The sequence below is a fragment of the Bufo gargarizans genome, chromosome 11 (genome assembly GCF_014858855.1).
Source record: "Bufo gargarizans isolate SCDJY-AF-19 chromosome 11, ASM1485885v1, whole genome shotgun sequence".
In the NCBI taxonomy this organism is placed as follows: Eukaryota; Metazoa; Chordata; class Amphibia; order Anura; family Bufonidae; genus Bufo; species Bufo gargarizans.
The window spans coordinates 71340810-71366280 of NC_058090.1; the positions used below are offsets into that span (position 1 = coordinate 71340810).

A 25471-nucleotide genomic window follows, 5' to 3' on the forward strand; every position below is an offset into this window, starting at 1 on the left:
ACACCCCCTGGTGGTGCAGTACTCGTGCTTCACCCCTTCTAGGGGTGCATTGTCTAGGATAGATTACATCATGGGTAATGCACTGTCTCTTACTGATCTGGAAAGTATTGAGTACTGCCCGCAGGGGCCTTCTGATCATGCTCCTCTGGTAGCTAGACTCTCCCTCGCAGATGGGCGGAAGACTGGGAAACAACATATTAAATAATAGCTGATTTAGGGAATATAGCTCTGTTTAGGTTTATAATATCATTGTATACTGTTGATGTATACCTGCTCAATTATATCGCTATCAATAAATTAATATATATCACTTGAGTCGCTTTGCCTACCTTGTGAACTAGATATATGAGTGCCCATTCTATTCTAATTATATAATTTGCTTTGGGATTAAAAATGTATGGTACAGGCTGCTGGCTATATAACATAATTAATAGATCACTGATATACACTGTCTAATCCAAAAGTCTTAGAACACTAGTTATGCATGTCCATGCATGTGCATGCCATTCATTGATCTATTTCTCCCCAAGTATAATTTATAAATATGTACTCAGGACCCTTAGTATACCTTTTGATTAAAATGCATAGGCCCACTCAACACATAAAGGTGACCCTTTTCAAATGGGTCCCTGCACCAATTTGGAGCAGCACAATATGGTGAAAACAGTCACCACAAAACAACCACAACACAGCAGGGGTGCTATTGGGTCCCACAGCCTGTAGGTGCTGGATTGTGGTGGTCGCTATGTGGTCCTGCACCAAATTAGTGTAGGTGTCCACTCGAAAGAGGCTACTTTGACATTGTAAGAGAGCTTATGCATTTTGATCATAACGCATGCATAGTGCCTCGTGTAACAGTTTATTAAATATGATTGGCAGCACTAGATCAATGCATAGCATTGGATGTGCGATCCATGTATTGTTCTCCACAATTTCAGGAGTTCCTTGCAGTTTGATTGCAATGATTTAATGGCAAGCTGGCCTGGGGAGATATGTTTGTCCAAATTCTGATGGTACGGTACCTCAGTATGATTTTATAATGTACAAAGAGTATCTTGTGATATTACTGAATTTGTGGCTTTTTAGCTCTTCTTTTTCATAAATATAGCTTCTTATTGTACAGTCAGTGGAGAACGCTTCAGGCAAAGGAACATCTTTCTGGTGCAAGAACTACCAGATGCACAATCCAGAATAAAATTCATGGATTTATTGCTTTCATCTTAATAACTACATATTTCAGAGCACTAAGGATCCTTTGTGAAGTTAGACGGAGCATTTCTGACTGTACCCAAAAGTGACTCTGGACTCTTAAGGCTCTATTTTGGACCAATTATCTAGAACGAGGGTTATACGAACGCTTGTTCCTATTATTGATCAGCCAATAAACAAGCAAACACTCATATGTTGGCTGATCAGGATGAAAGATGCCCGATTATTGGCAGCACATCTCCCTGTGTAATCCGGGATATGCTGCTGATAATCAATATAACAGAATGAGGAAGGAAGAACTGTGGTAGCAGTTGTTCCTGTACATTCAGTTTGCATCTGCCTGTGTAATCAGGATGGAGCGAACAAGCTCTGATATATATATATATATATATATATATATTTTTTTTATCATCCATTGGCGCTCGCATTGCTTGAACATTGGGGAGAGTTGTAGGGCCCTAACTCCACAGCCCTGAGGAAAACCTAACATAACTTAGACCCATATTCAACATGATATCAGACTTTTAAACCCTACTATGTATATTTATATTCCAGTATATTATTTTTGTGTTATCCTAAAACTTGCCTTTCATTTTATATGATAGCGAGGTCCTGTAAATGAAAAAATCATTATTATAGAATAAAATAACAGCAGATTTCTCTTTATATAAATGCGTTTCTTCTTCCTTTTTTTTTTTTTAGTCCAAACATTGTATATGTGGCAAGTAATCACTTTGTTTGGCGGTTGGTTCCTGTGTCCATTGCAACACAAATACAACAACTACTTCAGGACAAGCAGTTTGAACTTGCTTTACAATTGGCGGTAAGTGTTAGGTATTATGCTGTGGGTGAATTCCATCATTTCATATAGAAAATATTCTACAAATAATCACTCACATCATGCTCACACTCAGATTATCAGTTTGGTTACCAGTTCATCACGTCTTAAACCAAAATACATAATAGTAAACGAGCCTTGTTTACATTGGCCAATTCTCTTTTTTTTTCCTTTTTTTTTTTTTGAATGATCATTACTTAATTCAAACTAGCATTTATTTTAACCGACAGTGTGTATGCAGATATTATTGAAGAAGGTGTGGTATTTGTAAAAGTCACTGGTCGTCACATTATCCATACTTAGTGATTTGGCTCGTACTAGTGATGATGCTGGCCATCACAGAGAGGAAACTCCTCCTCATAGCTTGTACTGATGAACCGTGTCCATAACTTAGTAAGGCAAGTCTCTCTAGTTGAATCTATTATTCTTTAGAGTTTATCCAGCGGAAGGTGTAAAAAGCGCAGTGGGGGCAGAAGCCAGTGACATGTTAAAACCTTTTTTGTGTACAGTCTTCTCAACACATGAGAAGGTAAGTGGCTGCAGTACATATGCAACCCGTCAGATTGCTTTATTCTTGATTTTACCTGGGTCTCTCCCATCCTTAAAGATGGGCTTACTACGGCACTGCTTGCATTATCATTTTAGAGATACCCAGCCTCCAACTGAATCCAGAGGAAAAAACTGCAGACTGTTCACAGCTATTTGAGAAAAACAGCTTTATTAGATCAAAAGCCGAATTTGCAAGCTTGTATTTTCTTATAAAGTATGTTTTGTTTTGTCTTTTAACTTTATATTCAGAAACTTAAAGGGAACCTGTCACCAGTTTTATAGTGTCCTAACTAAGGGCAACATAAATAAGTGACTGATTCTATTAGCAAAATGCTGGGTCACTTTCTTTAATTGACCCAGTAAATCTGCCAACATCTTGTATTGAAAAGCTCCAGCTGATAATGATGAGTCATGAATATTTATGAGCTCCTGACTCTCCCCGCCTCCCTGCTTCTGATTGATAGTTTTTTTTCCATAGGAATCAGCAGCAGGTGGGCAGGGGAGTGGCTATAGCTGTTAATTGAATAAACGCTGGACTCAATGACATCACGCTGGACTCCAAATAACTCATTAGCATACGGCATGTGGCAAGTTTGTATATATATTATGAAGTAACCATCTGTCACACCAGTAAGTGAATACATCTAGGGTACTTGTTAGCAGTTAATAATTGTATATAATTAGTTAGATAATAATCAAATATCCACATGACAGATTCCCTTTAAAGGGGTTGTCTCACTTCAGCAAATGGCATTTTTTTTACCAAGTAGCCAAAATTAATACTGGGCACTTACTAACGTACTAAGGTATTGTTATCATCCATATTGCCTCCTTTGCTGAGTAGTTTTTTCATGACATTATACATTGCTTGTATCCAGGCATTACAACCAGCCTGCAATCCAGCAATGGCAGCCGTACTTGCATACTGTGGGGAAAAAATGGCAGCCTATGCGCACTCCTGTGATCAGTGTTCCCTCTAAGCCTTGGCAGCTGCTGAGCGGGGTCTGCTCAGAGCTGGACACAGCACCATCAAAGGTGGGCGATAGTAAAACCTAAAATAATTGTTACATTAAAGAGCATACAATGTAACCCCTGCACCACCCCGTACACTACAGTATAATCCCTGCACCATGCTGTGTAATATACAGCATAATCCTTACACCATGCTGTACAGAATACATTATAGTCCCTGCACCATGCCGTATAATATACATTATAACCCCTGCACCATACTGTACAATATACATTATAATCCATACACCATACAGTAAAATATACAGTATAATCCATACACCATGCTGTGCAATATACATTATAATCCATACACCATGCCGTACAATATACAACATAACCCTACAGTGTAGGTGTTATACTATATATTGAACGGCATTGTGTATGGATTATAATGTATACTGTACAGCAAATGTATGGCGGTTACACCATGCCAGACAATAAAACCCCTGTGGGATAGATAATAGATAGATATACCTATACACAGCCTATACCTATGTACATATATACTGCCTATACCTATATACAGTCTATACCTATATGCGGTATATAGCTATATACAGCCTATACCTATATCTGCCCCCCCCAGCTGTGTGGAGAAGGCCTCGGTGGAATGCACATACCGGCAGAAGTGCACCTGACGTTTGCTCCTCAGGGTTTGTTGTTCTGCGGTCTGGGAAAGCTGGGTGAAGGTTGGAATGGCAGCAATAATGGCTTTCACCCAGCCTTTCTAGAAGCGGATAGAACTAAAGAAAATAAATATTATTGCAGTATAGGCACACAGAGATTTGTGAACAGATGTAGCAGAGCTTGGTTTGTAAATGGACTGTTTGAGGCCGCAGTGTCTGTGCTGTGAACAGTCGGTACATGCGGCTACAGTCCAATGTAAGGACACAGTAGGATTTCACAACAAGTTGTACCCCAACATATACAGTAAGCACCTGCCCTGCTGCACCTAACAAGATCATCTCTGCAGAATCTAACAAGCTCGGCCCTGCTGCACCTAACAAGCTCTGCCCTGCTGCATCTAACAAGCTCTGCCCTGCTGCATCTAACAAGCTCTGCCCTGCTGCATCTAACAAGCTCTGCCCTGCTGCACTTAACAAGCTTGGCTCTGCTGCATCTAGCAAGCTCTGCCCTGCTGCATCTAACAAGCTCTGCCCTGCTGCATCTAACAAGATCATCTCTGCAGAATCTAACAAGCTCTGCCCTGCTGCATCTAACAAGCTCTGCCCTGCTGCATCTAACAAGCTCTGCCCTGCTGCACTTAACAAGCTTGGCTCTGCTGCATCTAGCAAGCTCTGCCCTGCTGCATCTAACAAGCTCTGCCCTGCTGCATCTAACAAGATCATCTCTGCAGAATCTAACAAGCTCTGCCCTGCTGCACCTAACAAGCTCTGCCCTGCTGCATCTAACAAGCTCTGCCCTGCTGCATCTAACAAGCTCTGCCCTGCTGCACTTAACAAGCTTGGCTCTGCTACTCTAAGAAGCTCAGCTCTGCTGCATGCTTCCCGTCCACATATAGGACCGGTATCCTGGTCTCCATACGTGACAAACTCCACAAAGTGACTTTTCCTTGTGGGGAACAGACCTTGCCCCAGAATGCCTCTTGTTACTGAGAGTCTCCGGTTTAATAAATATTAGCGGCCCCCCTTATTACTGTGGCGGTGTCAGGGTGCTCTGTCTCCTTCCTGCACCTGCACAGCAGTGAGATTTATGGGTCCGGGGGACATTAGCAACTGGGCCCTTCTCTCCATCAGACCGCCACATTACCTCTGCCTGTGCACTGCTGCTCAGTCCTCCTCTTCAGTTAGAAAAGGAGGAGGAAGCAGTAGCGCAGGAATATGTGGTAGGCGGCGCCCCGCTGAGCCGCTTACGGAAGGAGGACGTTTTGAAGAACTCATCAATAGGATGGGCAAGTGTGGGCATTTTGCGAGCGGCTGCTGAGCGGACTTATTAAACTTGTGAGCGGGGGCACAATAATTGCTGGGTGGCCGCTCACCCGCGCAGCTTAGAGGAAACCCTGCATGTGCTCCCAGCTTGCAGAGAGGCAAGTGCTTTTGCCTGTAGTGTACAAGCACAGGCACCGCTGCTCAATTGCAGGGTGGTCATAACCCCTGACAATGAGCAGTATATAATGTGATGGAAAAATGAATAAAGGAAGCAATGTGGATAATAACAATACATTAGTAAGTGCCTTGTATTAATTTTTTCTACATGATAAATGCTAGTTGCTGATGTGACAAAACCCTTTTAACCCCTTAGGGACATAGGACGTACCGGTACACCATGTTTGCTGAGTCCTAACTTTAAAACGACATTGCGGCGCGGCGGGGGTTAATCGGAACAGGATGCCTGTCACGATCGCCGCAAACCGCAGGTCAATTCAGACCTGCGGTTTGCGGCTTTTACCTGGTGCGGCGGCGGTGGTGCCATCGGGTCCCCATGCGGCTGTAGTGGGGACCCGATGGCATGGAAGGCAGCGCGATGCCTTCCTGAGGTATCGCGCTGCCTTCCGGTGACGAGCCTGTGAAATCTAGCCCCCTATGATCTCACAGGCAGGAAGCTGTATGAGTAATACACACTGTATTACTCATACAGCCAATGCATTCCAATACAGAAGTATTGGAATGTATTGTGAAGGGGATTAGACCCCCAAAAGTTAAAGTCCCAAAGTGGGACAAAAAAGAAAGTGAAAAAATAAAGTTTTCCCCCCAAAATTTTTAGTTTCAAGTAAAAATAAACAAAAACGTAATTTTCCCCAAATAAAGTAATTTTTTTTTTGTAAACAATAGGAAAGGGGGGGGGGGGGAGTATACATATTAGGTATCGCCGTGTCCGTATCGACCGGCTCTATAAACATATCACATGACCTAACCTCTCAGATGAACACCATAAAAAATAGAAACTGTGCTAAAGAAACCATTTTTTTTGTCACCTAACATCACAAAATGTACAACAGCAAGCAAGCAAGCAAGCAATCAAAAAGGCGTTTGCCCACCAAAATGGTACCACTCTAACAGTCACCTCATCCCGCAAAAATTTAGCCCCTACCTGAGACAATCACCCAAAATAATAAAAAAAAATATGGCTCAGAATATGGAGACACTAAAACATCATTTAAAAAAAAAAAATGTAAAAGCTGTTATTGTGTAAAACTTACATAAATAAAAAAAAAAGTATACATATTAGGTATAGCCGCGTCCGTATCGACCGGCTGTATAAACATATCACATGATCTAACCCCTCAGATGAACACCATAAAAAATAAAAACTGTGCTCATTAAACCATTTTTTTTTTGTCACCTTACATCACAAAAAGTGTAATAGCAAGCGATCAAAAAGTCACACGCACCCCAAAATAGTGCCAATAAAACAGTCATCTCATCCCGCAAAAATCATACCCTACCCAACGTAATCTCCCAAAAACTAAAAAAATATTTGCTCTCAGACTATGGAAACACTAAAACATGTTTTTTTTTTTGCTTCAAAAATGAAATCATTGTGTAAAACTTACCTAATATGTAAACTTTTTATTTTATTTATGTATCAAAGCGTCTGTGACAAACTAGTCAAATATCACATGATCTAACCTGTCAGATGAATGTTGTAAAAAACAAAAAATTAAAATGGTGCCAAAACAGCTATTTCATTCCTTGCCTCACAAAAAGTATAATATAGAGCAACCAAAAATCATATGTACCCTAAACTAGTACCAACAATACTGCCACCCTATCCCGTAGTTTCTAAAATGGGGTCACTTTTTTGGAGTTTCTACTCGAGAGGTGCATCAGGGGGGCTTCAAATGGGACATGGTGTCAAAAAAAGCAGTCCAGCAAAACCTGCCTTCCAAAAACCGTATGGCATTCCTTTCCTTCTGCTCCCTGCCGTGTGGCCGTACAGCGGTTTACGACCACATATGGGGCTTTTCTGTAAACGACAGAATCAGGGCCATAAATATTGAGTTTGGTTTGGCTGTTAACCCTTGCTTTGTAACTGGAAAAAAATTATTAAAATGGAAAATCTGCCAAAAATGTGAAATTTTGAAATTGTATTTCTATTTTCCATTAATTCTTGTGGAACACCTAAAGGGTTAACAAAGTTTGTAAAATCGGTTTTGAATACCTTGAGGGGTGTAGTTTATACAATGGGGTCATTGGTTTCTATCATGTAAGCCTCGCAAAGTGACTTCAGACCTGAACTGGTCCCTAAAAATTGGGTTTTTGAAAATTTCGGAAAAATGTAAAGATTTGCTTCAAAAACTTCTAAGCCTTGTAACAGCCCCAAAAAATAAGATATCATTCCCAAAATGATCCAAACATGAAGTTCACATATGGGGAATGTAAAGTAATAACTATTTTTGGAGGTATTACTATGTATTATAGAAGTAGAGAAATTGAAACTTGGAAATTTGCAATTTTTTTTAAAATTTTGGGTAAATTTGGTATTTTTTTTATAAATATTAATTGTCTCAGAATGGCCTGGATAAGTAAAAGCGTTTTAAAGTTATCAAGTGACACTGGTCAGATTTGAAAAAAATAGTCCTTAAGGTGAAATTGGGCTGAGTCCTTAAGGGGTTAAGGAGGGCTTGTTTATCAGTTTTATTGGATTGTGTATTTTACCTTGTTTTTTTGTATGTAATCCCCATTAGCAAATATGTGCTTCATGATTGACAATGCAGTCTAGTGCACTTCTTTTGCAGTTTATGCAGTCCTTGAGCAGCGTTTGGGAATGCATGGCCCTGCCTTTCATCAATTTGGACCCAACTACAAAATGGGGCCACTTTAGGTTCCCAGTCCACCCCTGAGTTTGATAGATTAATGGGAGAGGCTGGTGAGGACTCAGTGGTCATGGTCTACATTGGCACCGTTGACAAAGTTAGAGGTAGGTGGAACGTCCTTAAAATTATGTCGGGGACTTATGTTGCAAACTCAAGGCTAGGACATTAAAGGTAGTATTTTCTGAAATGCTACCTGTACCATGAGCTAAATCAGAAAGGCAACAGGAGGTTATGAAAGTCAACAAGTAGCTCAAGAGCTGGTGTGCAAAAGAGAGATTTGGGTTCCCGGAGAAATTGGCCAACTTTTTTGTTGGCTACAGGCTGTATGGTAGGGATTAGCTGCATCTCAGTGGGGGAAGTGCAGCTGTTTTGAAGGAGACGATGGCTAGAAGTTTGGTGGAGTGTTTCAGCTTTATGGCCCAATTCTACTCTGCTGTAAAGGCCTGAAGTTAGATGTCAATAAAACATTCGGCTTCCAAAATACTCCCCTTTGTGCCTAAATGACATGCAAAGACCTTGACCGAGCCCAGTATAAGGGTCCAGTCACACGTCTGTAGTGTATTGCGGATCCGCAATACACCCGGCCGGCACCCCCCGTAGAACTGTCTTTTCTTGTCTGCAATTGCGGACAAGTATAGAACAGGTTCTATTTTTTGCGGAGCCGCGGACCTGAAGTTCGGGGCCGCGGCATAGAAGGTCAGGGCCGCGGCACGGAAATGCAGACGCTGACAGCACACTATGTACTATCCGCATCTTTTCTGCGGAACGGATGCAAACCCATTTGCGGACGTGTGAATGGAGCCTAAGGCTTATATTTTTGCAGATCTATGCTTGCAGGCTGCTTTCACATCACCACCTTGTATTTCCATTCTTCTGCTCCGTTATAGGGGCAGAAGAACGAAAATAACAGAAGTACCAGGTTCGATATTGACAATAATGGTTTCCGTTTGAGAGAAGGTTTATTTTTCTTCAGCAGAGAAAAAAGTCCTGTATGCTGGATTTTTTTCTCCACTATTTTCTAAAACTCTGTGACTAAAGCACCAAACAGAGCTTCCCATGCAGATGAATGTAGCCTAACCTGTAGAAAGTCCTTTCACGATTTGACATTGCTTCAAGGCTTTTTATATGATGGGAGCATGTTTTAAAGAGAATGGAACATAACTGGCAACATTCACTCACATTCATACTACTACCAATTAGGTTTGTTGCGGTTATGGAAATATCGATACGTGTCCGAAAAGTCGAAACTATTAAAATATAAAAAAATATCTCCTACGAGTGAGCGCCATAACAGGAAAAAACAAACAAACAAAAAAAAAAAGCGCGATTCGCCATTCTTTTGTGACCTTGTCCCCCCCAAAAATTGGATAGGACTGTTCTATTATAGGCCGGACGTTCCATAAAACGCAGAATGCAACCAACTTTTTGGTGTTTTATATTTTTCGTGTGGTATCGAGTATTGCAAAACTTTTTTATGGTATCGAAATTGAATCTGAATTTTGGCATCTTGAGAACCCTAGTTTATACTGTAGGGATGCATCAGGGGGTCTTCAAATGTGACATGGCAACTTGAAATCCTAGTGAAATCTGCGCTCCATATGGCACTCCTTCCCTTCTGCGCCCTGCTGTGTGCCCATACAGCAGTTTACAATCACATATGGAGTGTTTCTGTAAACTGAAGAATCACGATAATAAATATTGCGTTTTGTTTGGCTGTTAAATTACCCCATTTTAGAACCTACTCCCCTCGATTTTACAAACGTTATTCCATAATAATTAAAGAAAAATGGAGGTGAAATTTCAAAATTTCACTTTTTTGCATATTTTCCATTTTTATCCATTTTTTTTTTTTTAGTAACACAGTTACTAAATGACTTCAAAACTGAATTAGTTATGATTGACTCATATTTACAAAAATGTACCACTAACATGAAGTACAATGGTTTGGATAAGTAAACGCATTCCAGAGTTAGGCTAGTTTCACACTAGCGTTCGGCTGTCCGCTCGTGAGCTCCGTTTGAAGGGGCTCACGAGCGGACCCGAACGCTTCCGTCTAGCCCTGACTCAGTCTGAATGGATGCGGATCCGCTCAGACTGCATCAGTCTGGCGGCGTTCAGCCTCCGCTCCGCTCAGCAGGCGGACACCTGAACGCTGCTTGCAGCGTTCGGGTGTCCGCCTGGCCGTGCGGAGGCGTGCGGATCCGTCCAGACTTACAATGTAAGTCAATGGGGACGGATCCGTTTGAAGATGCCACAATATGGATCAATCTTCAAACGGATCCGTCCCCCATTGACTTTCAATGTAAAAGTCTGGACGGATCCGCTCAGGCTAATTTCACACTTAGCTTTTTTTTTGCCAATATAATGCAGACGGATCCGTTCTGAACGGAGCCTCCGCCTGCATTATTATGATCGGATCCGTTCAGAACGGATCCGATCGAACGCTAGTGTGAAAGTAGCCTTATTGCCACATAAAGTGAGACATGTCAGATTTTCAAAATGTGTTTTGGTCCTTATAGTGAAAACTGTCTTGGTCTTGAAGGGGTTAAACACTTGTTTAAGCTAAATTCCTATGAAAATTATAATAAGTAACATAGTATATAAAGCCAAAAAAAGACATTTTGCCATCCAGTTCGGCCTGTTATCCTGCAAGTTGATCCAGAGGAAGGCAAAAAGTAGGAGTAGTGAGGAGCTGTTACGAAAATACAGAGAATATATATATATATATATATGGCTATAGATCCAGCCATCAGAACAGCTGACAGATGTAGAGTAAAGTAGAGACCCTTCTACTCTGCAAATGCACGGAGTAGAATGCAATAATAAAAAACTGCCCCAAGGTGTCCATAGTCTTTAACTTAATCATGAGAATGGAGGAGCTTGCTGCAGAATACATTGATAATCCTAGCAGATTTCAGCAACTGTGGATCACATTTGATTTTCATTGGTTGGTTGAGTAAAGGATTCACAACTATCCTCCCCTTTTTTAATACAGTATATGCTTCTCTCTATCTTCTCTGAGACTAAAATGTCATCATTTTTGTATGTTGCATTTTATTTTTGATGGCAGAAGATGAAAGATGATGCTGACAGTGAAAAGAGGCAGCAGATCCATCACATTCAGAACTTGTATGCTTTCAACCTTTTTTGCCAGAAACGTTTTGACGAGTCTATGCAAGTGTTTGCCAAGCTTGGTACTGGTAAGTTTTATTTATTTTGTGTTTTTTTATTTTATTTTTTTAGACATAATGCTGTTTTAGTAAAATAACGATAAAATAAACTCCAGCGAGATTTGCTTAGGTGTTGTTGGTATTTATTGTAAGGCGGCTAAATAACACTTTGTGTGACGTTTCGGCACAATTGCCTTTTTCAAACTGTGTGAGTACAGAAAATTACAATCAGTGATTGTGTGATTACAACAACAAAATGACATGATTACAGATCGTGAATGTACTTCTATATAAATGAATATAAACGAGGTGAACATCAAGAAAAAGGGGGGAGTCTCAGGGTCTTGTTAAGAGGTCCAGGTGTAGGCTGAAGAACAACTTCTTGAGGAGCATAGTTAAGGAAAAAAAACATGTCATATGCCACAGACATAGCACTTTGAATCATATAATACAGCCGGAAATGAAATATAGGTCCACAAACATGTAGGAAATGAAGGCATTGATGCAAAAATTACTGAGAAAATTCAAAAAGGTCCAGGGGCAGCCCCTCTAGCATATGTCCTTAGACATAGGAGTCAGGATTGTCCTTGTACATATGTAAAAGATCGGAGGATGGCGCAGAGGGAGCATCAGATTGGTAGAGCATAACCAATGTATTAAGTGAACAAAGACCTGAGACCTGACACTTACCACATGCCGCTCTGGAGGAAGGAGCCAGATAATGCTGCGCTGAAAGGGGGTATAGCATGCAACTGCATGCGATTGGTATAAGCGCACCATATTGTGGCTAATGTGCTGCTTATATCGGCCAATTGGGCGCGAACGGCACTTCCGGTATCGCAAAACCGGAAGTGGTGCGTTCCAACTGCGGTTCATGGGCAGGAAGTGACGTTGGTGTGTAATGTGATTCATCTGCGTTCCACAGGCAGGAAGTGCGTTCCATATGCGTTCCACCAGCAGGAAATGGGTGATATTAAGAACGCTGAGAGTGATGGGACCCATATAAATGCATCCAGGGTATAAAAAAAAAAAACAGTCTGGTCATCAATTTCCAATTAAAGATTTCTTCACGTGCGATTCCTCATTTGTCATTTATCTGTTAAAATGTCCATGTGGCAAAATTTACATTGGGGAAACCACACAGAAAGTGAGAGACCGAATATGCCAACATCCATCAGTCATCCATCAGATGCCAGAATCTCCTACTTCCCGTCCCATTTCATTTTCACCAGGCAGGCCATAACATCTCGCAACTCAGATTCCAGGTTATTGAACATATCCCCTCACACAGACGCGGATATGACCGTATTGCACAACTCAAAAAAAGAGAATCCTTCTGGATACACACATTGGATTGTTTAGAACCTAAAGGTTTGAACAGGGACTATGAAGTTCAGAGCTTCATGTAATTTTTATCAATTTTTCATTTTTTATTATACGTCTAGAGTGGTCCTCTCAGCCGCATACCATTGCACATTTATATCCTCCATAAAAACTTCTACCCCCCTTCGCCGCTACCCACACACCTATCAATTCACTGCTGTGGGCCCCTACCCCCTCGGTTAATATACCTGATCCCAATCACCACCATTATGTCAATACATACATGTTTTCCCAATTGGCCTCTTTTAGTCAATTACTCTTTAATAATATTCCCATTTACTTTATAGGTACCATAACAGCATCATCCACTGGAGATCTGTATCCTTTAATTTATCCTGGTAGTATTGATTATCCTATTGATTATCTTATAGTATACCTTCATAGAGTTTATGATATAGCAAATTCTTATAGAGTTTTGATATTACATATGCATAGATTGTTCACTTTTCTTTCCCTCTACCCCCTTTCCTCTGTTTGTTCCCCCTTTTTTTGATACCCTGGTTGCATTTATATGGGTCCCATCACTCTGAGCGTTCTTAATATCACCCATTTCCTGCTGGTGGAACGCATATGGAACGCACTTCCTGCCTGTGGAACGCAGATGCGATTGCATTACACATGCCAACGTCACTTCCTGCCCATGAACCGCAGTTGGAACGCACCACTTCCAGTTTCGCGATACCGGAAGTGCCGTTCGCGCCCAATTGGCCGATATAAGCAGCACATTAGCCACAATATGGTGCGCTTATACCAATCGCATGCAGTTGCATGCTATACCCCCTTTTAGCGCAGCATTATCTGGCTCCTTCCTCCAGAGCGGCATGTGGTAAGTGTCAGGTCTCAGGTCTTTGTTCACTTAATACATTGGTTATGCTCTACCAGTCTGATGCTCCCTCTGCGCCATCCTCCGATCTTTTACATATGTACAAGGACAATCCTGACTCCTATGTCTAAGGACATATGCTAGTGGGGCTGCCCCTGGACCTTTTAGAATTTTCTCATGAATTTTTGCATCAATGCTTTCATTTCCTACATGTTTGTGGACCTTTGTATCAATATTTCATTTCCGGCTGTATTATATGATTCAAAGTGCTATGTCTGTGGCATATGACATGTTTTTTTCCTTAACTATGCTCCTCAAGAAGTTGTTCTTCAGCCTACACCTGGACCTCTTAACAAGACCCTGAGACTCCCCCCTTTTTCTTGATGTTTACCTAGTTTATATTCATTTATATAGAAGTACATTCACGATCTGTAATCATGTCATTTTGTTGTTGTAATCACACAATCACTGATTGTATTTTTCTGTACTCACACAGTTTGAAAAAGGCAATTGTGCCGAAATATCACACAAAGTGTTATTTAGCCGCCTTACAATAAATACCAACAACACCTAAGCAAATCTCGCTGGAGTTTATTTTATTGTATATATTCGGGGTGGGATCCCGACTCCATGCATCATCACCAAGTGTGCCATACTGGTCTACTATTTCATTAGTTTTAGTAAAATAAGTAACTTTCTTTTAAAGGGGTTCTCCAGGAAAGATAGAAATGAAAATACATGTTATGATAAATAAACTCTTAAATGCCTTTAGTTATTGTTTTGTTTAGGGTACAATCAGTGAAGGAGTTAGACTGCGGTTACATGACCACATTTGTCTCATTAATGTCTTTTAACATTTTTTGTAATGATAGTCTGTGGTGTCACACTGCGACATGCTGCAACGGCGACATAACTGTCGCACAAAATTCCATCCAAGTTGTTGTTTTGTTATACACTTTTATCGCGCAACAAATAAAACCCCTTAAAATAGCCGCTGTCAGATTAACCCTGGGTTCACACCTGAGCGTTCTGAAACGAGCGCTCTGTATGCGCGATTGTACACGCGTTTACAATCGTGCATACAGAGACAGGCGAGCACACCACCGAATATCTATGTACGGGAACGTGCGACAAAACGCCCCAAAAAAGCTCAAGAACTTGTTTGAGCGTCGGGCGTTTTACAGCGCGATCGTACGCGCTGTAAAACGCACAGGTGAGAACCATTCCCATAGGGAATCATTGGTTTCTCCTTGTTGAGCGTTTTACAGCGCGTAGGAACGCGCTGTAAAACGCTCAGGTGTGAACTTAGGGTAAGGGTACTTTCACACTTGTGTCGCCGGAACTGCCTGCTGGATCCGTCAAAACGTATGTAAACTGATGGCATTTGTCAGACAGATCAGGATCCTGATCCGACTGACAAATGCATTGGAATGCCGGATCCCGAAGAAGCAAAAAGACTAAACTGAAGACATCCTGATGCATCCTGAACTGATTTCTCTCCATTGAGAATGCATTAGGATAAAAAAGTTATTTTCCGGTATTGAGCCCCTAGGGTGGAACTCTATGCCGGAAAAGAATAACGCTAGTGTGAAAGTACCCTTATGAGCGTGGACTCCGTCCTCCTAATCACACTGCAGGACGGCCTGGATGAGAAAGTAGAGTACATAGCAGGATCCCTTTGCTGGCTTGGTTCTATGCCGGTGTGAACATTGTCAAACACGAAATAATTGGGGTCATTTATCAAACTGGTGTAGAGTAGAACTGGCTTAGTTGCCCATAGCAACTAATCAGATTCCACCTTTATTTTTGGCAGCTCCTTTGGAAAATGAAAGGTGGAATCTGGTTGATTGCTATGGGCAACTAAGCTAGTTCTACTTTACACCAGTTTGATAAATGACCCCATATGTGCAGATCACAGCTGAGATAAGAACTCAGCTGTGTCTTTGTGCTTCTGTGTGTGTCTTTGTTCGTATTCACAAGATGAAGGGTAGGGATGAGGACCAGACACGCTGCTGTGGGGGAGGAAGGTTATTAGAAAACACACACAGCTTGTGAGTACCACATAAGGTGAACTCCTGCAGTGTCATTAGGAGGACGGATTCCATGCTCATAAATCAGACAACGGCCATTTTAACTCTTACACCGATTGTCCCCTAGACAAAATGAGCCGTTTTAGGCATTTAAGAGTTCATTTATAATAACATGTTTTTCAGTATTTTCAATTTTTTTTTCTTTTCTGGAGAACCCCTTTAACTTAGTATCCTGAAATGTTTTTTTTGTTGTTCCATATTCCAACCCTGGAACTTTCTGATGCTGTAATATTGAGTCTATTTACCACCTCCATTACAGTTGGAATTTTATTTATCATACCGCACCCATTATTCTGCTGCAAACCCATCTGCTTTTATTTTGGATTCTTTCAATGGTGATCTAGGTACACATTTTTCCCTTTCCATGTGCTTCCCCTGCCAGTGCACTTGCATCACTTTTTCTGTCCACTCTAGCGATTGGAAGAGTGGTCACATGACGGTTCCCTCTGTGGAGACGGGATTTCCACTGACATCACGACCATGTCTCCCATGATGCCCTCTGTCATAATCCTCGCCCCAAATGGTCAGGATGTCAGACCCATGTGATCATAGAATGGGCTGGTCGATGCTTTCAATCCACAAGCAGGGTATGTGAAGGCCACTGTTTGTCATATTGAGGACACATAAGGTGGAAACAGTAAAGGAATGAAGGTGTAAGTAGACAGTATTTTCTTCCCAGGGAAGGGTGTAGTAGGGAATTACATTTCTGCCTGATCTTACAACACACATCACTATAAGAAGTGTTGTGGCTGCAGCTCATCTGTGATCACAACCTGGAAATTCAGGTTGTAAACAATGGAGCTCAGCGGGAGAATGGAGACTGAAGTGAAGACTCAGGAAAAGCTGACAGGTACTCTGTTGGGCCTCATGCACACGACCGTTGTTTTGGTCTGCATCCGTGCCTCGGTATTTGTGGCTCAGATGCGGACCCATTCACTTCAATTGGGCCGCAAAAGCTGTCTGCATCCATTGCTCCGTTCTATGGTCCGCAAAAATAAAATAACCTGTCCTATTCTTGTCTGTTTTGCGGGCAAGAATAGGCAGTTTTATTCATGGCTATCCAATCCGTTCCGCAAATTGCAGAACGCACACGGACGCCATCTGTGTTTTTGAGGATCCGCAATTTGCAGACCGCAAAATGCACAATGGTCGTGTGCATGAGGCCTTATGCTGTGTTGGAGACTAGACAAGGTTTATACAGTTAAATGATGTTTTTAGTATCCTGCACAGCCCCTTTAAATTTAAAAGAGCCAGTTCTGCACCGAGATTCTTTTTATTTTTTTAATTTATCGCAACAACACCATATGTGCAACAGTTCCATACTGCATATTGTTTCATATTATGTAACTATTAATTGATATATTTTAGTTATAGTTAGTACTATCCTTTATCTTAATTAGTACGCTATATCCAATTTCCTCTCCAGATACGTCTTGAAAGACGTCCGTTTTAAAGAAAACTTTGTACTACTGAGTAACTGGATTAACTGGATTACTTTTGCATATAGGAACTGTTTATACAGTATTCCAACCACATTGAATAAACTTGTCTTTGTATGAATATACCTTCCACTGTATTTTTTATTCTATTATTTGTTATATATTGATAAAAAATAGAAAATTTGTAGCAGCACTTATGGAAAAAAAATGTGTCCAATATGGTGGTGGTGCCAGCGGTGATGGGAACCAGTCTGTAGGAAACCGCAGCACTCCTAATTCTTCAAAGATTCTGCATTTTATTTATCAAAATGCGCAAAGTTTCGACCCTACATGGTCTTTTTCAAGCAATAAATGAGGTGTACATACATAGAGATATATACCCTCCAAGAGCGTCACATGACCATAATGAATATGCTAATCGCAGACATCCCTCTGAATATTCAATCAACTCCAATGCGTGTGACATCCCCCACACAGCTGTCACAATTGTTTCAGCCCCTTGAAAAAGAAAATAGAGCAGGGCCTGTCAAATTGGCATGTCCCAATAGCTCCAATCTGGGACCCAGAAACTAAGGAACAAATGTTCCAAAATTAGTTATATACAATTGGTGCAAACCAAGCAGCTGTATTACCCCCATTAAGGGGATGAAACAATTGTGACCGCTGTGTGGGGATGGTGGGATGCCCCTTATTGCGGTACCCTATCCAACCCTCATACGCTGTCCAGTATGATTGATTTGGATGCGTTTTCCCCACCCGCTGTATGACTAATACACCCAACTAGTGGATACAATTCCCCCGTTTAGACCCAGGTGTAAAATATATGTATGACATACCCAATGGAGGAGGACGTTCCCTTCACGGTTGTGAGGGGGCACACTTCCACTAAATATAGGAGCGAATGGAGCCCACTCCCAATTATCTGTAGAGTGGTGATTAATTCCCCAATATGGCACCCATTTAATTATTAATTATACATTTTTAATTTCCATTTTGATCTGTGTAACTTGGTTGGACCAAGTCAGTCAGCTGTCCCTTTATTAGATAATACCTTTCTACCTTATTAATATTTATAGGTGACTACTGTAAACAATGCCATCAGCCTTAATATGTGTTATATTGATACTATACAGAGGAATGAATGGTCACATAGAGGTTGAACCGCTAGGCTTTAAAGCCATTTGGAGCGTAATAATGAGCGCAGGCGCACTGGGTGTCGGCACAGCCTATGCTTCCCTTTAGTTGTAGGGACGCAGGCGCACTGACATACGGGATACGACAGGCCTAGCAGGCTCCGACACGTGCGCTATGCAATCAGGCGCACTAACTGTTTGAGGACGCCAAGCTGTGCGCGCTCAGTGCAGCAAGGCGCTTAACATAGGAGGAATCTTCTCGCAACGGATGCCAGTATGCCCTCAAGGATCCTCTGACAGCACAATGTTATGATTATATACTGTATTAGGGTGAAAACTGTGATGGCACAGTAGAGGGAGCCTATGAGATGGCAATATGTTATATATTGATACAGCTATAATGCACATTTTCATTTCTGCATTGTAAGGGTATGTCCACACTGCTAAAATCTTACACAGATGCTGTCACTGAAAAATTCCGCAATCAAGATGCCAACAGAAGAGGAAAAACACCTTTTTTTTTTCCCCACATTTTTTTTTCCCCACATTTTTTTTTCCCACATTTTTTTTTTTCCCACATTTTTTTTTCCACTGCTGATTTCCAGTCTACTTCAGAAGTAGCATGGTACTGTGTGAATCAGATTTAGCTGAGTTAAAAAACAGTTTTTAACATGTCAGATTATAGCCATGTCAATTCAGCCTAAGAGCTCATGCATACGACAGTAGCCTGTTTTGCGGGCCACAAATTGCAGATTTCCAAAATACGGATGCCGACCTTGTGTGTTCTCTATTTTGTGGAACAGAACGTCCGGTCCATAATGGAACAGTCCTATCCTTGTCCATAATGTGGACAAGAATAGGACATGTTCTATCTTTTAGCAGAGCCACGGAGCAGACATATGGATGAAGTGAATGGGTCCGCATCCGACCTGCAAAAAATGTGGATCGGATGCGGATAAAAAATAAGTTTGTGTGCATGAGCCCTAATAGTCATTCATATTTTTATGCTTACTTATTCTGCTTAGCTTGCCTGTATCCTCCTCCAACAGGTCATTAACATAAACATATGTTAGGTCACATGAGCTCTTATGCCACCAACTGCAAGGTGGCTATCCTATAAAGTCAATATGTGACCCTTTAGACAGGCAGTAAACGCTCTTACAATTTTGTTTGGCTTCCCCAGTTTCAAAGTGTGTTGCATATTTTTCAGATCCAACCCATGTTATTGGAATGTACCCAGATTTATTGCCCTCTGACTACAAGAAGCAGCTGCAGTACCCTAATCCAGTGCCATTGCTCTCAGGTGCTGAACTGGAAAAGGCCAACCTAGCCCTTATAGATTATTTGACCCAGGTGAGAAGTTCGTTCATAATATTAAAAACTCAAGGACACCCATTAGCAAAAAATAAATTACTTCTGCATCTTCTACTAAAGAAATATATAACATACATAGAAAATGCCAGACCGCTTATAATGAATCGATACTTTATTACAACAAAATCACAAATAAGTTGACAAACATGATTAAAATACGACATCACTGGAGGAAACATACAGTGGATATAAGTCCATTTACAGTCCATCATGGTATTGCAAGAATCAATAAAGTGGAAATGCAAACAGTTCATTAAAGTCAGAGGACATCGGACAATTACCCATACTGTGTCTCCTCCAGGATGGCGCCAACCCCAACGCGCGTTTCGGCAGAAGGTACACCGAAACGCGCGTTCGGGTTGGCGCCAACTTGGAGGAGACACAGTATGGGTAATTGTCCAATGTCCTCTGACTTTAATGAACTGTTTGAATTTCCCCTTTATTGATTCTTGCAATACCATGATGGACTGTAAATGGACTTATATCCACTGTATGTTTCCTCCAGTGATGTCGTTTTTTATCTCCTGCACCATTGTCTTTAAATCATGTTTGTCAACTTATTTGTGATTTTTGTAATAAAGTATTGATTCATTATAAGCGGTCTGGCATTTTCTATGTAGGTTATATGTTACAGTGGCATGCCATAGGCTTAAGCTAATTACTTGTATAAGTAATCATCCCCTGGTTGGGGTATATATCGGATATTGTACTAAAGAATCTGTCTTCTATTTTTTATTGCTTCATTTTAACATTTACGCTTATTTGTATTTTAAAAACTTTTGCTAATTTTTGAGAGGAGTGATATATTTTAAATTTGAAATAGAGGCAAGTATAAAATATGTTTTCTCTAAAATCAGTTAAGCGCGTTTTTTCACATTACCCTACTTTGTCCATGAGACCTAAGTTTCTCATTACAGACCCTCAGTCCACTACGCTTTTTCATCCTGCACAGTCCTGCAAAAAAAGTAAATGTTAACATATATGGGTTTTTTTTATACTACTTTTTATTTTTTACTATGGAACTCTATGGTTTTATTGTATGCATTAAACATACGACAAAAACATGATGTGAACTGAGCCTTACCACAAAACACTAGTTTACTTCAGAAGGCCCAGCTGACTTGCCAAAATCTGTATTGAACAGCTACTGTGGTGCTTAGGAGGTCCTGACTCGCCTACCCCCCAGCTGCTGATTGCTATAGGAAAAATATGTCTGTTACCAGTTTGTGGGTTCTGGGAGAGCCAGGACCTCATGTGTATTAAACAACTCAAATACAACTTGGACTATTCGAGTAAGTGACCAAGCATGTTGCTAAGGAATCTGTTATCCGTTTATGAGCAGGATCAAAGGGTCAAACAGGATCACTGTTTGTGTATTTTCTATGTTTGTAACACATATGAATACTTTTATGAACATACTTCTTAATAAACTAATAGAAAAGAAGTCATCTGGTTAAGAAGCTAAATGACACTGATCATCATTCTACAACCTCCCCCCTTATGGAAGGAACTCCAACGATCAAATCGAAAAAGAAGCTTCTTCAAATCATAGACACCACTCTGCTAAAGTGTTACCTGCATGTAAGTTTCTGCTGTATGTTGCAGTACTTTAACATTTTATCAAATTCAGTATTCTCTATACTTTGACACCCTTATGGCTGATCGCATACATGTGCAGAAACCCTGCGGCTAAGGTGCCTGCTGCACGTGCGAGCGGGTGCCATGTTTAGGGATCGGAACCATGACCTACAGCTATGTCATGGGTCCTTGAAAGGTTAAATAGGACCTTTCATCACTCCTGACAGACCTGTTTTAATAGCTGAATGCATTCCCAATGTAATATCAATTCTGGAACAACTTTTCTTATGACTCTATGTTATGTCATTCCTTTATGTAGAAGTTATGAATGAATTGCTAGCATTCTGCCGTAAGAGTACAGGGGTGGTAACCGGTTGGGGGGGTGTACCTGCAGGGACTCACTCTATCTAATCAGAGCTAAAATGTTCAGACTGTGCAGGTACACCCCCCCAACTTGTTACCACCCTCTGTACCCTTACTGCAGACTGCTATCAATTTATTCATAACTTCTAGCAGAGATAATAAAGGAATGATACAACATACATTTATAAGGAAATATGTTCTTTTAACAGAAATGGGACAGTGCAAGAGTTAATGTCTTTCATTTGCATGTATGTCTTGGTAGGGGGGCATCTACAGTACTTGGGCATGTGCAAATAAGCTAATTACAGATTGCAATTATTTAACAGCTAGCACTGCTGTTACCTGCACTTTTGATTTCAAATCACAAATTATTTAGTTGTTTGGGCTTTTTAAGTCATATCAATGTGTCCTTGTAGCACCAGAACTCACTGAAAGTCGCAGATGCATCTCTGTGTAGCATTATTCTCACTATTCGAGCATGTTTTTTTTCTGGACAGTTCCACCGGGGTTCCCATTGTGGCTTTTATCTCCTGTGGCCCTCCTGAATTTCTCTTACATGTTGGCCCAGAGAGGTCTCATCACCTACCTGGGAGGCCTCCCAGGACTGGTCCTCTGCCTTCTGCCCAGCTGGTTCCTTGCTGACTACCATGTTTTTTCTCTGTGTTGAAATCTCACTTCCTGGTACTTAAACATTTGCTTGAGTTTTGTCTGGGTCCTCCTCACTTTTTGGCCGGGTCTTATATGTCCCCGGATTCTGCAGGCCCATTTCCATTGGGTGAACCTCCCTCACTTTTCCGTGGGGCCTATTGTCATGCAAACTGTCCTGGCCATCCATTCTGGACTTCAACACTAGTTCTGTGGTCCTCTATACCCAGAGGTACCTCCTAGATATCATGTAAAATTGTCAGAAAGGCTTATCCTTCTTGTGTATATTATTTGCTGCTATCCACATCTTCTGAAGTATCTCCAGTCCTTTGGCTTTGTATAACTGGTCTTTTCTCTTCTGCCCAGTCCAAGTCACCGCATTGTTTATGCTCTCTGGCTGGCCTTCCTGGTTCATGCTCTTCCTGCCCTATTCAGGGTTCCTGTGCATCCTTTCCCCATAGTTCTACGTGGGACCTCATGGCCACCCTTAGCTTTGTTTTTGTTTTTTTTCCCCTCCCCATGGTACTGCTTTAGAACATCCCATGGTCTCCAATGATACAAGCAAGAAAATAGGATTTTTGGGCTTACCTGTAAAATCCTTTTCTCGCTGAGTTCATTGGGGGACACAGCACCCACCCAGTAAATGCATTGCTAGATATTCCAGATGGGTCCCACCTGTCCTCGGTTCTGACCATCTTCACTTCTCTTCTTGTTCTTGCTTTCTGTTGGCTTCTCCTGGTTGCTCCTACTGCTTTTGTACAAAACTGATTAGCTCAGTGTATGCAGTAGGAGTATAATTGAGAGGAGGAGCCAACACTTTTTTTTTGCCTAGTGTCAACTCCTAGTGGCAGCAGCAGCTATACCCATGGTCTCCTGTGTCCTCTCCTCTGCGAGAAAAGGATTTTACAGGTAAGCACAAAAAATCATATTTTTCTCTCTACATTCATTGGGACACAGAAGACTATGGGTGTAGCTACTGCCAATAGGAAGCTACACTAAGTAAAAAAAAAAAAAAAAAAAAAAGTGTTAGCTCTTCCTGCCAACTATACCCCTCCACATCTTAAATCATTTTCTTGCTATTTTTATTTTTTTTCACCAAGAAAAAGGACACCTTTAGGAGCTGAAAAAGGCTGAGAGGCCAAGTTTTGGGGCGGAGAACGATCCGAACTCAGAATATACCCTACGGACCCAAACAGACTGCCCCACAGGCTATTGTTAAATTTTAAGGACCATACAAATTATGACAAGCTGCAGTAAAGATGACAAAAAGGAGTAGAGTGACGGCAGAGGAACCCTGATGGTCTAGCTTCTGGAAAGAACCCACCACCCAGGGGGAAACCGAAATAAGGCTACTTTCACACTGGCATTTCTGGGTCCGCTTGTGAGATCCGTTTCAGGGCTCTCACAAGCGGCCCAAACGGATCAGTTTAACCCCAATGCATTCTGAATAGATAAGGATCCGTTCAGAATGCATCAGTTTGCCCCCGTTCAGCCTCCATTCTGCTCTGGAGGCGGACACCAAAACGCAGCTTGCAGCGTTTTGATGTCCGCCTGAAGATGTGGAGCCAAACGGATCCGTCCTGACTTACAATGTAAGTCAATGCGGACGAATTTGTTTTCACTGACACAATATGGTGCAATTGAAAACGGATACGCCTCCCATTGACTTCCAGTGTAAGTCAAAACGGATCCGTTTTTGCATTATCATGAAAAAAAAAATAAAAAAAAAAAAATTTTTTGTTCATGGTAGGGATGTCCCGATACCATTTTTTTAAGACTGAGTACGAGTACCGATACTTTTATTTAAGTACTCACCAATTTTAACAATAAAATACACACACATGTATTTTATGACCACTGACCAACTAAAAGGCCCAATGTGATGTTATACTTTATGGGGGCAGCCACAAGGAGACGTTATACTGTATGGGGGCAGCCACAAGGAGACGTTATACTGTATGGGGGCAGCCACAAGGAGACGTTATACTGTATGAGGGGAGCCACAAGGAGACGTTATACTGTATGGGGGCAGCCACAAGGAGACGTTATACTGTATGGGGGCCACAAGGAGACGTTATACTGTATGGGGGCCACAAGGAGATGTTATACTGTATGGGGGCAGCCAAAAGGAGATGTTATACTGTATGGGGCAGCCACAAGGAGACGTTATACTGTATGGGGGCAGCCACAAGGAGACGTTATACTGTATGGGGGCAGCCACAAGGAGACTGTATGGGGACCACAAGGAGACATACTGTAAGGAGTCTGGACAACAATTTTTGGAGCCCCTCCCTCCTCAGTATAATAGTCTTGTGGCCATCATACAGTAATGTATATTTCCTCTTGCCCTAATGCCTGCTTTTAGAGATCAATGTGCAGCTTGCAGGCAGGAAGGGAAAGGACCAGGGCCATAGAAGACAGACACAACACCTTTATTTATTTCTGTCTGTGACCACTTGGGCTGGTTATAATCTTCTAACTAAGCTTTATACACTTACTAGGGTCGGTTCCTATAACTTTTAAAACTACTGGCAGGCGAACTCTGTTTGAGGAGGCCGGAGGGTGTCTGGACTCTGGAGAGGCTTTTCCCGCGGCTGGCTTGCTACTGTGCTCCGATTCGGAGATCAGATGTCTGTGGGTGGAGTCATCGGGAACATGGGGGGAGGAGCCGGGGACGGTGGCGGCCGCTGCGGAAAGTGTGAATCAGAGCAGCCACGGGAAAAGTCTCTTTCCAGACAACCTCCTAACACCACATGCAGAACTGGTCACGTCGGATGGCTGTGGGCGGAGTCTTAATCAGGGCGAGGGGCGGAGACTGGGAGCTAGAAGAAGTTGTTTTTGCTGTGCGAGATGCAGGGTCAGGCCGCGGACGGACACAGACACATTTAGAAGCGGCGCACAGGTATCAGCAGTGGTATCGGGGACATTTGCACGAGTGCAAGTACTCGTGCAAATGTCCGGTATCGGTCCAGATACCGACACTGGTATTGGGATCGGGACATCCGTATAGTTCATGGTAATGCAAACGGATCCGTTCTGAACGGATACAAGCGTTTGCATTATAGGTGCGGATCCGTCTGTGCAGA

At 41.7% G+C, this 25471-nt stretch overlaps 1 protein-coding gene across 2 annotated transcripts in view; it reads left to right on the forward strand.

The window, feature by feature from the left end:
* VPS39 (VPS39 subunit of HOPS complex) overlaps positions 1-25471 on the forward strand; it is a 251793-nt gene that overhangs the window by 128659 nt on the left and 97663 nt on the right. Inside the window, exons 10-13 of one of the 2 annotated variants that reach the window (XM_044271213.1) lie at positions 1912-2032; positions 11458-11587; positions 19636-19778; positions 21237-21380. In XM_044271213.1, the coding sequence (XP_044127148.1) occupies positions 1912-2032; positions 11458-11587; positions 19636-19778; positions 21237-21380 (538 nt within the window). The remainder of the gene's footprint in view (positions 1-1911; positions 2033-11457; positions 11588-19635; positions 19779-21236; positions 21381-25471) is intronic. The other variant, XM_044271214.1, reaches the window with a different exon arrangement.